The following is a 14,698-nucleotide window of genomic DNA, read 5'->3' on the forward strand; positions in this document are numbered from 1 at the left end:
TGGGGGATACCAGCTCTGCCTAGAAACACACCTCAGAAAAGTCCCCCCATGTAACGTTACTTTACACACACTTCCTCAACAGCCCCATTTCTAATCCATAAAATCCCAAACGCTTGGGAGGGTTTATTTTGTTTTTTTAACAACAGCACCCATAGTTGCAACAGTCATGGCGGTCACCTTGAACACTTCTTCTGTCGTTAGCTTTGTATGCGGTGCAAAACAAACATTTCAATTACACGTGACTAAGAGTAAGAAAAATATACAACTATATTTAAAACACTTAAATTAACAAGATAGTACTTTTCCATTCTAACAAAATATCATACATTCAGTTTAAACAAGAGTTAATATCCAGACACACTTTTCCAAAATACCTGATGCTACTTGAAAATTTGTGACCGTGAGGCTTTCCAAGATAGTTCTAATTAGCAAAACATGTAATATCGGAGAACTGTCCGTTTTTTTCTGGAAGACAGACATTGAACAGCTCAAATGCAAACTGATGTCTCTCTCACAAACTTAAGTCCTGTTGCTTCATGTTTCTTAATGAAACTTTGGCTATCAGCAAATCTTACAGCTTCTTTTCCCTCAGAGACAAGAATATACAACAATGACACCCCTCAGAACCACAGACTTCTCTGCGTGTAATACGCCCAGTATTAATCGACCTATACTGGGATTGTTATGAAAAGGGTGTAAGAGATCTCCACTTAAACCTCTGCTCTCAGAGAGTGGCAGACACTTCTGAAACATGCTTATTTCAAAGTCAAAGCTGCTACATGTAAAATCAAAACCAAAATGTTTTCTCCACTGGCTTTTTCAGGTCAAGAAGTTGGACCACACACAAACCCATCTGTGTGACGATGGCCACCCACCTTATCCTGCCCCCCCAACAACAATGCCCCAGTGCCTCCTACTGACCGAGACGTTCCCCACAGAGGCTAGTTTGTAGAGTGTGTCTCTGTATTCCGACTCGAAGGCGACAAGAGAAGCAGACTCTACCCATCTCCTCCCTCTGCCTGGACGAGGCAGCCCCTAAGACCCCTGGATTCATTCCCACCCACTGATTTCAACATTCTGAGAAGCGGCATACATTTTCCAAAAATTAAAAAAAAAAAAAAAAAAAAGAATCTGCAAAGGTGTCTACATAATACTGTGCATGAAAATCAGAACAGGTCGTCGACTGAGGGAGCAAGGCACTTGGGGGCAGGGGGCCGTGGGGCGTCCGGGGAGGGCGGGTTCAGTGCGTCAACAGTTTCAGGCGAGCCAGCCAGCTGACCACCAGGGACGGCTCCGCTGATGAGGACTTGGCCCCGGAGGAGGCGGGCTTCTTTTTGGTCCCTTCCTCCTGGAATGGAATGGTGGCGCTGCTGTGGAGATCCGACTTGAGGTAGCACCTGCTGCCCCGGATGTAGTCTGCGCCCCGGACCAGCTGCCTCTCCGTGGGGGGCCTGGAGAAGCGGGGATGGGGAGAGGCGCTCTCTTCGATGATCGGAGGGATCCGCTCATTACTGAAGTACCGGCACAGGGCATCCTCGCCTGTGTTCAGACATAAGACCACAAGTCCGTTAGAATAACGCTGCTAAGTGGGCCCTAAGCCAGCATGCTCACACTTCCGATGCCCTGTGATCGTGGGCCACATACCCTGCTCTCCTCCAAGGGATGGATCATGAGGCCTCGCTGATGGCCAGGCATCCCCACTAGCTGCGCAGAAAGCAGAAATGGACCGGGCCCACCACATTTCAGACTGCCTTGGCACCTGAGAGGTGACAGGCGGGCAGAGTGGCGTCAAAGAGCCTGCCCTCCTTTAACAGCGGAAGAATTCTCATAATTCCACTTGAAACCAAAAGAACAAAGAGAGAAAACTGCATAATTCTATCCCTCCTTCCCCATCTGTCCTTCTGCAATGCTTGCAGCACATACCACATGCTTCTAGAACATGGTTCTTAACCTGGAGGGTCCCTATGGAGCAACCAGAAAGGTGGGGGTGCCTTTGGCGGTCACTGTGAGTAGAAGGCAGGCACTGCTCACTTCAGTGGGTAGGGTCCAAAAATTTTAATGCTTCTGCAATCAGGAAAGACTGATTCCACCCTTGGTGCCAGGAGAACCCCTGGGATGGGCGGGGTGTTTATGAAACCGAACAGAAACCTACCATGCAAGTCAAGCATTACTTACGATTTGAGGGGAAGGGAATAAAAACAGAAATAATCTAAATATCTGCAATCACTGAAGCAATAGGTGTTATAGCCATAAAATGGATTACTAATGTAGCTATTAAAAAATGTTCTAGATAATGTTCAGCTTACATAGTATCAATGAACATCTGTTTCTTCCACTCTGCACATCTTTTTTCTGAGTGTATAATTGCATAGATTAAGAACAACTGGAAGATACACAAAACACTCCCAGTGATTACTTCTAGGTTGGGGAAGCAGATTACAGCTGAGTTTTATTTTCTTGAACCATCTAGATGTTCTTATATTGTTTTTCTTTTGTAATCAAAGGGGTAAAGTTACTTTTAAAAAGTGTCCATTGTTAAAAAGTCACATAGTGCACAGAGCTGATTGATATGAAATGTCCAGAATAAGGAAATCCATGGATACAAAGGAGATTAGCTGTTGCCAGGGGCTGAGGGAAGAAGGAAAAAGGAGTGACTGCTGAGAGGCCTGGGGTTATTTTTTGATGTAATAAAATGTTCTCGAATTAGTGGTGATGGACACACAACTCTATGAATATACTAGAAAGCATTCAATTGTACACTTCAACAGGGTGAGCTTTATGGTATACGGGAGTTAGTATTTTTCTTAAATGCCCACTGTGGAGACACCTTTCATTCTAACATGATTATACATGAAAAATGTGGAAGGTGGGACAGGGGGTCACGTATGTTTCCACTGGCTGATTTCACATGCCCACCCCCACTCCACATCTCAGTATGTAAAGGAAAAAGGCTAAATCCGAGCTTAAAGGGCTAAGAGAATGGCAATAAAGATGTTGACATTTCCAAATCTAAACATAGGACAGCCCTGCCACCTGCTGACTGCTCCACAGATTGTCACATGTCAACTCAAGGTGTCTTGGACTTTAGATAGGTGTCTTCCCCCTTTTCCACATTAGCATAATCCAGGTGACACAGTGCCTGGGTGACAAACTTCACCAAGTCCTGGGGAGGTGTCAGGGCTAATCCCTTTGAAATTTGGGCTTCCAGGATATTTTTCTTCTTTCTTCTACTATCTAAAGCGTGCTGGACTTCAACATGTCCCGGGCTTTGTTTCAGCATTGCAAAAGCAATGTTACAATGTCCTGTCCGTGCTGATATAATCATACATAAACTGGCAGAAAAAGAATATTTATAAACATTTTCCCTCAAGATTAGTGTAATAACCAGGGTGAGTTAAACACAAATTTCTTTTCCAACAGTAATTACTCTCTAACACAAGGGGGATCTGGGAGGGGGGAAAAATCCATGTCTGTTCATGAAAAATCAAACAGACTCTAATGATAAAAGTCATAAAATGTAGGGTGAGATTACATAATGAATAATTTATTTCTGCTTGTTTAGAAATTGGACCATTAATGTCTACAGCCTTTTCAGAGCACACACTTGCTAATCAGGCGATTTACAATCACTAATAAGATTACATAATCCCATCATTCCAGAAATAAGTAGGATCTGGGAGGTCTTCGGCAGGCCTGACTTTATGGATGAGAAGATGGGACCCAGAAAGGGTAAGTCCTCTATCCAGTTACCATAACTACATTTAGGAATAGGGCTGAAACTAGGGCCTGGGTCTTTCAATTCCTTCTTTGATGTGATTTGCTTAAACTTAAACTTACCTTTCCTCCCATGACCTCGAGGTCTAGCAAAAGGGTCCACGATTCCCATCCAGCTCCCATCAGCAGGCATGGACAAAGGGCGGGGCTTGCCTTTAGAGGGAGGAGAAGGGAGGTGACAGTGGATGACTTTTTGGCTTAGAGAATCTTTCCCTTTATTTGTCACTTAGACCACCAGCCCCCATATCACACCAAGCGGAAGCAGTAACGTATTTTAACGTAGGAAAAGTCTTTTAAAGCGTGGTATTCCCATAGCAAGCATTTGAGACAGGGGCGTGCTGAACTTGTGTCCTGTGGGTGTACCGAGCAAAGCAACGCCAAAGTTAAAAACTCAGGCTCTGAAAGTTAAAACGGGAACATGATCTCACCCACTGGGCCGTGATGCCAGGCAGAGCAGTGACTCAACAAGGCTTCGCTTTAGAGAGATGAAGAAAGGTCTCATACTTAGAATTTCATGGAGGTTTATGTTTTCCTCAGATTACCCTTAGAGTTGGCCAAATTCACCCAACAGTTCCAAATAAGGAAGGGGGTGGAGAAGAGAAGAACAGCAACTGGGGGAAACAAAACAACATGCAGCAACCTACCATAAGATGGTGTTTTCTGTCTCATTTTTGTGGGCAGAACGTTGGTTTCAGCTGAATACCCAGGCAACTGATCAGAGTCCGCAATGGTGAATCTCCGTCTTCTGCTCTCTTGGTCCAAGAAGGAATTTGGGGACTCAGAACCCTTGGGACCAGGCACTGGTTGTTTACTCTTGCTGAATCCTCCGTAAACAAAACTCCCGTTGTCATCTCTGCAAGACAGTGGGCAATAATGAAGTAGCTTACAAAGATCCTCTCGTACTGAAGAATTACAGGAGACAAACAGAAGACAATGCAAATCACCTTTTCCGCTGGGGGAAAGATACATGACTTTTTCAATCCTAGTTGTTCCTCAAATACAGAAGAGAGATCCTATTAAGTAAGAGTAAATGCCATGATCCTACTATATAAGGGAAAATAAAATTTTTTCCCCTATGTGTTCAAGCAGTACCATTACACCTTTGAAAAGATGGCTCTGCCCTGGCCAGGTAGCTCAGTTGGTTAGAACATCATCTCGACCTGTCAAGGTTGCAGGTTCGATCCCCAGTCAAGGCACATACAAGAGTCAACCAATGGATGCACAAATAAATGGAGCAACAAATCGATGTTTCTCTCTCTGTCTCTCTTTCTCTCTCCCCCCCTTCCTCTCTCTAAAATCAATAAACAAACATTTTTTAAAAGATGGCTCTCATTTCCCTCCCTGTGCCTCTACCTTTCTCTGAATCACCTATTTACTCCGGGAACCTCAAGTTAAGGTGTGATCTGTTCAGCCATTCTCTCATGGCCAGAGGAGTGTCTCTGCCAAGATCCAGGAAACAAGACACTTGATGTGTCATGGAGTTGGTGGATTTTGAAAATTATGTCAAAAAATACAAAGGGGCCTTGATAATCCCCAATGCAGAGTTATCTGTTTTCTGAATTAAGCACAGAAATTGGCAAAAACTTGGATCTTCAATTGCAACTTAATTCTTTCTAAATGTCAGCTTCTAATAAAAGTGAAAATGAATTTTAGGTGAGTCCAAGTTCCTAGCTGGCTCCTTTGTTTGCATTGAGTAAATTCCGTAGGTGATCCCTGTAAAAACCACTAGACAAACTACAGCATCAGCTGAGTCCAAACCAGTCTGAAGATCAGCCTAGCCTGTGTGGTGTTCCCAGTGAGCTGGCTGGCTGCGTACCCCTTCCCTGTAAATCTACCTTCTTCTACACTTTTAAACCTGGCATAAAACCCCATTCACAAAGCTTCCCTGACCCACCACTCATTCTCTATAACCACTGGCATTCTCATTCCTCAGACAGTACCCTGCATGAATAGTGTGTGTGAGTGTGTGCGAGTGTGCGTGCACACATGCCTAGGTGCCCTCCCGAGCAGACTGAAGCCGCAGTTCCTCTTCTCGCTCGCTCACTATGCACATCTCCTTCGTTCCCACCACTGCTCTGCGACCCCACACTGAGATCCAGGCAAGAGCATTTGGGTTGGGGGTTGGCTGGGTGTCCTCCCTACAGTTTCTGACAGAACAACCCACACACTGGTCACCAGGGAAACTCTTGCATTCTGATGTGCAAAGGTAACTACTTGTCTCTCTAAACACACTTAAGATCCTGTGGCCATGTGGCTCTGCTCTGTGACTACAAGGAAGACTGTTGACTACCAACCAGAATGTTCCTGATCGCCTAAGGCGACTGCTCTACGTGCTGTTATAGTGTCCGGGCAAACTGAGACTCAAAGAAAAAGAATGGCATTCATTCTCAAACAGGACATGAATTCTTCCTTTGCCAGGAAGAAATACAATGGAGGCAAATAGCTCAGCTTACAACAAAACAAACAAATGAAAAACTCCAATATAAAGTCAACTATCCCTCTCAGTTCAGTCTGAACTTTGCCTTATGAAATACTATAGCATAAATACATCATTTCTCAATTTATTCTTGAACAGCTGACTAAAACATTGGCAATTCTTTGGGAGCAAGAACTGAATCTGTTCTGTGCATGATGGTAACCCATCCCTGAGACCCGGTGAATGTATGTTGAATGCGCCAGATTCTCGAGTTTTACCAGCATTTGTAAATATGTAAAAATAAGCCTATATTTCATACCTAAACCATCCCCTATATAACATCTAGTATGGCCATCCCTGTTACACCATAGAATAGTTAAGGTAGCCATTAAGCAATGATCTTTAAGAGTTGATAATAGACACTCATATAAAAAAACATGCGTGCAAATAAATATAGCATGTCCACATTTACACGCACAATTTTTTTCCCTCCTTTTCCAAGTGAGGGGAGGGGAGATAGAGAGACAGACCCCTGCATGTGCCCTGACCATGATCCATCTGGCAACCCCCATCTGGAGCCAATGCTCTGCCCATCTGGAGCCATGCTCACAACTGAATTATTTTTAGCACCTGAGGTGGAGATTTCATGGAGCCATCCTCAGGACCCGGGGCCAATGTGCTCAAACCAATCGAACCATGGCACATACACATTTTTTTAAGTGCTATGAAGGATACATCTCTCTCAGCAAAATAAAGCTGTAAGTTTAGTTAATGTCCCAGAAATACTTATCTTCTTTCCCAGAGATGAATTTATCATGTAAATTCATTGAAATGTCATGAAACTTCAGCTTCAGGGACCCCCCCCCCCAAATAGCTCCTTCCGATATCTAGGGAGGAGCCAAAACAGTGCATTCCCAAGAATACATGCCTTTATGAAGAAGCCCTTCCCTCCAAGTCTATAAAACCAGAAGTATCATGAAACCTGGATCTTGAAGGATCCCCTCACCTTGAAGGACCACAGATTTCTCCCCAGTTTTATGGAGATAAAATTGACATAACATTGTATTAAGTTTAAGGTATACAATATAATGATTTTAGATAGATATAGATAGAAATGTTCATAATTAGTTTAAATACCATCCATTACCTCACATAGTTACCAATTCTTTTTTTCTTGTGATGAGAAATCTTAGGATTGTAAACTATCGTCACCCTCCTCCCCATTACATCCCTGGGATTTACCTATCTTAAAACTGGAGGTTTTTAGGCCCTGGCCGGTTGGCTCAGTGGTAGAGCATCGGCCTGGCGTGCAGGGGACCCGGGTTCGATTCCCAGCCAGGGCACATAGGAGAAGCACCCATTTGCTTCTCCACCGCCCCCCTCCTTCCTCTCTGTCTCTCTCTTCCCCTCCCGCAGCCAAGGCTCCATTGGAGCAAAGATGGCCCGGGCGCTGGGGATGGCTCCTTGGCCTCTGCCCCGGGTGCTAGAATGGCTCTGGTTGCAGCAGAGCGACGCCCTGGAGGGGCAGAGCATCGCCTCCTGGTGGGCAGAGCGTCGCCCCTGGTGGGCGTGCCGGGTGGATCCCGGTCGGGCGCATGCGGGAGTCTGTCTGACTGTCTCTCCCCGTTTCCAGCTTCAGAAAAATACAAAAAAAACAAAAACAAAAAACTGGAGGTTTTCATCTTTGATCACCTTTATCCACCATGCCCCATCTTCACCCCCAACCATCCACCCCCAGGATCACATTCTTTAACAGCAATTTTAAGATTCAACCCCATCACACTTGAACTCAGCAGCTTTTTCCATCGAGATCCTCGTGATCCTTTCCCCCACCTCAGAATCTCCACAAGCAGGAGGCACACACCACAAACACGGACAGGGACGCTGTCTCACCGGGGAGAGTAGGGAGTGGCTGGCGGAGGAGGAATGTACAGGTCCAGGATGGCGGGCTTCTCCTTCTTCAGCGAGGTATCCATGGTGCTCTCGGGGGACTGGGTTGTCGTGGGCGGCGGCGAGGTCTGAAACAGGAGCAAGTGCACAGGGTGGGGGTGACCTCGGGGGTTATTCTTGGTGCACACTGGCCCCTCCCTCAAGCCAGCACCACCCCTCAGGTAAACGGGACAGAGTCGTCAGAGTATTTACAGCTCTTAGCAACATTCCGCTTGTATTTTTCTTTGAGACACTCAGCATTAAAGGGGAGTTCTGAAAGACTACTCCGTGAGAAACAGAGCCTTTGGAAACCAGGAACCTGGGCTAAAAAATTCTTGCTCTGAGCAAATCACTTAAAACACCTGTGCCTCAGTTTCCTCCTCTGAAACACAGCCATACTGACAGTACCTCTTGCACAGGGTGGCAGTGAGGATGAACTGAGTTAGTGAATACAAATCTCTGCCCACACGACCATCGCCTAGACACGTGGGCCAGGAGCTCAGCCAGTCTGGGTGTGATCCTGGCTCCATACCCATAGCTCCCCTGATCCACAGACGGTGTGTTCCGAGACCCCCAGCACATCTGAGGCCTCAAACAGGACCGAACCCTAGCGATACTTTGTTCTTCCCTATACACACTTATGGTCAAGTTTAATTTACAAACTAGGCACAGCCACAGATGAACAACACTAAGTAATAATAAAACAGAACAATTATAACAATATTGTAATAAAAGTTATATGAATGCGGCTTCCCTTCCTTCCTCTCGCTCGATACATCTGCCAGCCAGTCTAGCAGCTGAGGTGGTAATTCAGTGACCAGAGGGCAGGAGTGTATGCCACGTGGCTACATTGGACAAAGAGAGGAGTCCTGTTCCGGGGAGGAGGGAACAGGAGGATGAGAGAGGTCATCACCGCTACTCGAAGGGTGAGCAGTTTAAAACTGATGAACTGTTCACTTCTGGAGTTTTCCATATAATGTTTCTGGACCATGGCTGACCACAGGGAATGGAAACCATGAGTAATTAAAGCCATGGAAAGTTAAAATGTGGGTAAGTGGGAACCGGCTGTGTATCTCTCTGAGTGAGTCACTGAACTTCTCTGTGCCTCATCTAAAAAGTAGAGATCAACAGGGACAAGAACAGAAGCCACAAAGGGCAGCAAGGAGCATTAAGTGAGATAATACACGTCACTGGCTTAGCACTCTGCTTGTCACACAGCAAGTGCACAGCCTGCTGCTGTTTTATTTAGTGTTATATACATCCGCACACACATACAAGTTAAGGTTTAAAATGTAAATTTTATACAGTTTTATTTTAATTATGCTACTGGTGTCAAAAGACCTATGTTTTTAAATCTTGTGTGAGAACTTCAATCTTATCTCTTCTCTAGACTAACGACGATAACCTTAAAGGAAGTCGCAGAGCCGAGGCGTGAGGATGTTAGGGGAAGGCCGGAGGGAGGAACCACGTGAGAACTGTGCTAGGCTCCGGGCAGGCACACAAAGGCACCTGCAACCCTACCTGGCCCGGGTGGTGATAGAAGGCCTCAGAGTGAGACAGGGAGCTCGAGTCTAAGGACTGGAAGGACTGGAACAGCCAGTGCGCACAGAGTGACAGCCCATTTTCAGGGGAGACACAGAAAATACGTCTTAAGAAGGGTGCACTTCCCTTCTTAAGACTTAAGACTAAGTCTTTAGTCTCCTGTAGCGTAATCTCCGCCTCCTGGACTTTGGCCAATAATGCATCAGCCATCAACTCTGCTCATGGTGCAATTGACAAACACCCCAGTCTGTTTATCTTGGCCAGTGTCTGAAAGCACAGCGCTAGGATCCAGGTCCTCGACCAGTAAAAGAAAAGCACACTAGAGCGTTTCCACAGACGAGGCACTCTGGAAACGACAACACCGATGATTACCTCTGCATCAGTAAGCCTCGTTTACCAGGACTGTGATTTAAAAGCAGAAGGATGACAGTGACAGGAAATCACTAATGAAGGTGACAAGAAGGAAGGAAGCTCCCTCCTAGGAAAGGCGGGCAGCCGGGCGTAAAGAACCCTGAAGAACGGCACAGGGACCGACGGGGGCAGGGGCTGGGAAAGTCGAGGGGCCCGGCATCGACTGGGGTGCGGACCCTGTGGACACCCCGACTACCTGTGAGAGCGCGTCGCACCTGAGCTGGAAAACGGCCTCTGCACTTTGAGGGCGGTTCTGTCCCTTGGTCAAAAGCAACATGGGGTGTCTCATCCCTCAGCATCACCTCTTCCCCCAAACTCCGCACCAGTGGAACGTGGCGTGAAGGTTGACAAATCCGGAGAAAAGGGAAGTGCACCCTTCTTAAGTGAATTTCCAGAGCTCAAGGGACAAACACCAGCCCACACTTGGAAAGAATTGTCACTTCGCTTCCGAACACATCCACTTAAATCCTCCTCTGTCACTTCAAACTCTGTGAGGCTCAGAGGACCTATCTATCGTCTCTGCTTTCCCGATGGCCCTTTCTTCACGTTCTAGGTCTTGTCACTGACCTCGCCAGCCGGGTTCACTGTCCCATTTCACACCTGCCACGCTGGGTTCCCTCACCCGTCACCCCAAAGTGAGCGAGGAGTGAGGTTTCCAAAGATTAGGGACCTTGTCAAAGGCCCCACAGCTTACAAGTGGCAGAGCTGGGATCTGAACTCAGAGTTCAACCCCAGAGCCCCTGTCCTAACCACTATGCTGTGCTGCTTTGTGAGTCTTTTTCCAAATAGCCCCTTACCTTAGTCTTTCACTGGACTCACCCCTGTCACCAGCCTGTCCCAGAACCACATCACCGATCACCTAGGTACACGACAGCTCCCACCTACTGTTTCTTTTGTTAGATTGTGTCATGGGCAGAACTATGTCCTCCTCAAAATCCATGTTGAAGTCCTAACCTCCAGCAGCACAGATCGTAATTCTACTTGTAGACAAGGTCTTTAAGACGTAATTCAGTTAAAATGAGCTCATTCGCTTGGTGCCTAATCCAGTATGACTGTGTCCGTACGAGAAGAGACTGGGACACAGACTCATGGAGGAAAGACCAGATGAAGACACAGCAAGAACGTGGACATCTGCATGCTATGGAGAGAGGCCTCAGAAGGGGCCAACCCTGCCCGCCAACACTTTGATCTCGGACTTCTAGGACTTCTAGTCTTCTGCATTGCGAGAGAGTAAACTTCGCTTGTCACCAGCCTGCGGTACTTTGTCATGGCAGCCCTGGCAAACTAACGCAGAGATTCATGTATGCAACAGCTGTCAACCTGTTGCCTGTGGGATGAAGTCCACGCTCTCCCCACAGCCCCCAGCAGTCCATACCGTCTCAGCCCACCAGCCCAGTGTCTCTCCTGCCCTCTCCCGGGGGCCCTGGGGGATGTGGGGGAACGAATCATCTACACATGCTTGCGGTAGGGCGATGGTGCCCGAACCCCTACGGCCCCTCTGCCAGCCAGCAGACCCAGCCGTCTGAGTCAGCCGCTACCAGCTCACGCCTGGCCCCTTCTCTGCAGACGGCCCTCCGCTGACAGCTCCTCTCCTGAGCACAGTGACGGGAGCCTGCCGCTCTGTGCTCACGCCTGTATCACAGGCCAAGGCTAGACGTGACCCGAGACACCGCCTTGCTGCCTTCCCACTCCTTATTCTGTCTCCCTTCCTCCCTTACAAGTTTGACCCGAAGCACACGCCTTCAGAAATCAGTTTCACAAGAATTTCTGTCACGGTTTATGCTTCTAGGAAACCTTGCCCTAGACACCACCCTTCCCTGATGGCATGTGTGGTGCGTGTCTAAGGAACAGCATTCGTCTCCTCTGTGGCGTGCCCTCCTTTCTGCCGAATGCCACCTAGTGATCCAGGCTCCAAAGTGCTCCCACCCCACGGGAAGGGTGCCTCCACCCCCCGCGGCTCACCCCTCCCCCCCCCCAGAGCCCAACACTTGGTCGTGTGCCCCGAGGAGCCACTCCATCAACTACCAAAGATGAGGTGAGACCCCTGTGACGTTCAGTAACGCAGTCTGAGAATCCCCCCACCCCACCCCGTCACTTAAAGATGCTCCACTTCGCACAGAGCAATGCTCACAGAAGCAGCTGGGGTGACTGCTTTATTATTTAAGAAAGAACGTGAGTCTGTGCCGTCCTTGCGTCACCCTCCACGTCCTGTTATTCACCGCCACCGCTCCGCGCACACATAAGGAACTTACGCGGGGGCGTTGCCAGTGCTCCGTGCATCACGCAGTAGCCAGCTGGATGGCTGGAGATTGCTACCACCCCTTCCGCTCGAGCATACGCCAAAAATCACTGTTACATCGAAACTGCAATCCCAATCGTATCAAAGGGCATTCAGATGTCATTGCTCTTCATTCGTGGTTTAGGATATAAATACCCAAGAATCACCCCCAAGACGGGCAATTCTATCCAATGTTTCAACAATGGAGTGATACTGCTCGCCACCATGTGGATTATTCCCACGCTCCATACCCCTGACTCAACCCCACCTGGTCTCTCGAAGATGAGTGTTCAAACCGGCCACATTACATCAGCGTGCATTTGAAACGGGAGAGAAGGCTGCGAATGGACTTTCCGCAGCCATTAGCCGCATGTGGCTACTAAACAACGGAAATGTGGCTCACGAGACTGGACTTTCAATTCTACTTAAACAGTCACATGTGGCTAGAGGTTTACTGTACTGTTCAGTGCAAACCCAGCCTGCATATTTTCATACACATAATCAGGATTACAGGAGAACGAGGCAGGCACAGACTCCTGAAACCAATCTCCTTGCCATTTTCCTCTTGGTCTTCAGAGACCAATCAGACATCTGAGCACCGTTCGTGCCCGGACACCAGACAAAGGCTGACAACACGGAACGGAAGCAGGCCGATACCTGCACAAGAGGCGGCTTCCACCGCAGGTTCTTCAGGGGCGCCGGAGTGAAGTAGAAAGAACACGTGGGGCGCTTCTTAAGCAGCAACACGACTCCTGTGGGGTTCTCCCTCAATTTCTTCACCAGGTTTTTGAGCTGCCATCCCACCTGCAAAGAAAGAAAATGAGGGGAGGGGACTCACTCGTGAATAAGGAGAAAAGAATCAAACTTATGACTGGATCTCACGGATACCAGCTGTGAGCAGATAGATACCAACAGGCTGATACAAATATGTTCATTTTTCATCACTTAAAATTAGGAAAGATTATATATAAATTGCAAATTTTAAAAATTCAAGCAAAATGGTTTTGGATTTAGTTAAAAGTTCTAGAGAGGAATATTAAGTCTCAAGTCTCGAAGCAAAACTCACCACGGTCTGCCGATTAACCTGAATGACTTCATCACCAGCATGAATCTTCTGAGATCTGTCTGCAGGGGACTGTGGAAAACAGAAACCCATCTTACTGTTTAAATACTCTCTTTCTTTCTGCTTCTATTTTTTTCTTCTTTCTTTCTTCTGTAGACAATCAGCAATGTAAATATAATTTTCTCAAGAAATACTACAGTGTGTGTGAGATCCCGGAGACTTCAATGTTAGTAGAACCCACTCCATGAGTATTTGTGTATCTATTTTATTGGTGGTCTGTTATAACAGATAATCTGTCACTTACAACAGCGGGTTCATGTCACCTACCAGAGACAGTAGGGACACCCTGTCCACATGATAAGCTGATAAAAGGCGGCACTGGATCATCTAAAAAATACCTTGAACACCTGACCTGTATAGATACTTCTCAAAGAAGACGTACAGATGACTAACAGACATATGAAAAGATGCTCAACATCACTAATCATCAGAGAAATACAAAATAAAACCACAATGAAATATCACCTCACACCAGTCAGAATGGCGCTCATGAACAAAACAACACAGAATAAGTGCTGGTGAGGATGTGGAGAAAAGGGAACCCTCCTGCACTGCTGGTGGGAATGCAGACTGGTGCAGCCACTGTAGAAAGCAGTATGGAGTTCCCAAAATTAATAATGGAACTGCCTTATGACCCAGCAGTTCCACTTTCAGGAATTTATTTGAAGAAGATTGAAAGAGTAATCCAAAAGAATATATGCCCCCTGACGCTCACTGCAGTGTTACTTACAATAGCCAAGACTCGCAAGCAGCCCGACTGCCCAGCAGGAGGTGAGCAGATGCAAGGCTGCGGGACATACACACAGTGGAATACTACTCAGCCACAAAGAGGAAGGAAATCTCACCCTTGGTGACAGCACGGATGGACCTGAAGAGGAGTATGCTAAGTGAAATAAGCCAGTGATTTGACTCCTATGTGGAATCTAATGAACAAAATGAACTAACAAGCAAAATAGAAACAGATTTATAAATTTAAAATAAATAAAACAGAGCAGACTCACAGCTGTTGGGAAAGAAGGGCTTTGTGTATGTGTTGGGGGGGGGACCTATAGGAACTGAACAAAAAAGAAAAGAAAAAGCTTATGGACACTAACAACAGCGTGGTGATCGCGAGGGGGCGGTGGGTGGGGTGAGGTGGAGGAGGGAAAGGGGCTAAACGGTGACGAACAGAGACCTGACTGGGTGAACACACCATACGGTGGACAGAGATGTGTTGCAGAACTGG

The 14,698-nt window shown here is 47.0% G+C and overlaps 1 protein-coding gene across 2 annotated transcripts in view; it reads right to left on the minus strand.

Moving 5' to 3' along the window:
• Positions 1–243: 243 nt before the first annotated feature.
• The window catches only part of CNKSR3 (CNKSR family member 3), an 84,331-nt gene continuing 69,876 nt past the window's right edge, over positions 244–14,698 (minus strand). The window contains exons 8-13 of one of the 2 annotated variants that reach the window (XM_066248508.1): positions 13,417–13,485; positions 13,008–13,154; positions 8,084–8,208; positions 4,419–4,627; positions 3,838–3,927; positions 244–1,451 (exon numbers count right to left, since the gene is read on the minus strand). In XM_066248508.1, the coding sequence (XP_066104605.1) occupies positions 1,258–1,451; positions 3,838–3,927; positions 4,419–4,627; positions 8,084–8,208; positions 13,008–13,154; positions 13,417–13,485 (834 nt within the window). In that variant the 3' untranslated portion in view covers positions 244–1,257. Of the gene's footprint in view, positions 1,540–3,837; positions 3,928–4,418; positions 4,628–8,083; positions 8,209–13,007; positions 13,155–13,416; positions 13,486–14,698 lie in introns of both variants that reach the window. The other variant, XM_066248507.1, reaches the window with a different exon arrangement.

Source organism: Saccopteryx bilineata, chromosome 12 (genome assembly GCF_036850765.1).
Source record: "Saccopteryx bilineata isolate mSacBil1 chromosome 12, mSacBil1_pri_phased_curated, whole genome shotgun sequence".
Classification (NCBI taxonomy): domain Eukaryota; kingdom Metazoa; phylum Chordata; class Mammalia; order Chiroptera; family Emballonuridae; genus Saccopteryx; species Saccopteryx bilineata.